General features: G+C 59.8%; 1 gene segment (V, D, J or C); it reads left to right on the top strand.

Annotated features, from left to right (window-relative positions):
* Positions 1–359: 359 nt before the first annotated feature.
* The window catches only part of LOC103916792, a gene marked incomplete at its 3' end in the record, with an annotated part of 1,085 nt that continues 984 nt past the window's right edge, over positions 360–460 (top strand). The window contains 1 exon segment of the V gene segment in view: positions 360–429. Coding sequence covers positions 381–429 — 49 coding nt within the window.

The following is a 460-nucleotide window of genomic DNA, read 5'->3' as shown; positions in this document are numbered from 1 at the left end:
GGACCCCAGAGGAAGATGTGAAGCCTCAGTGGGGAGGAAACCCCTGACCTCCCAAATGGCCCAGCAGTGGGTGTGCAGAAGAGCAGGCGATTCTAGCTGGGGAGGTGAGGGCTCCACTGCGAGCTGACCGGGAACAGCCCCTTCCCACGACTGGGGCCCCCAGAGCCCCCAGGGCCCCTGAGGGAGCCACAGGTGTTGCTGCTGGAGGAGGGAGAAACCCCGAAGGAGCATTTCAGGCACAGGAAGAACAGATCACTTCTCTTCCCCGCTTCCTCCTTCGCTCCCCCAACAGAGTCGTTTCCGGCAGCTCTGTTATCTCGGGGCTGGGAGGTGGTTTTCTGACTCTCTCTCACTCGGCAAACAGGCAGGTTGGTCTCGACATGCACCTCGGCTATCTCGTCCTCACGGCTTTCCTGGGGCAACTGCTGGGTAAGTCCTGGCTTTCTATAAACACATACTT

The sequence above is a fragment of the Pygoscelis adeliae genome, unplaced genomic scaffold, assembly GCF_000699105.1.
Source record: "Pygoscelis adeliae isolate BGI_AS28 unplaced genomic scaffold, ASM69910v1 Scaffold615, whole genome shotgun sequence".
In the NCBI taxonomy this organism is placed as follows: Eukaryota; Metazoa; Chordata; class Aves; order Sphenisciformes; family Spheniscidae; genus Pygoscelis; species Pygoscelis adeliae.
Note: the sequence above shows the minus strand (reverse complement) of the source record. Positions and strands in the feature narration are given on the sequence as shown.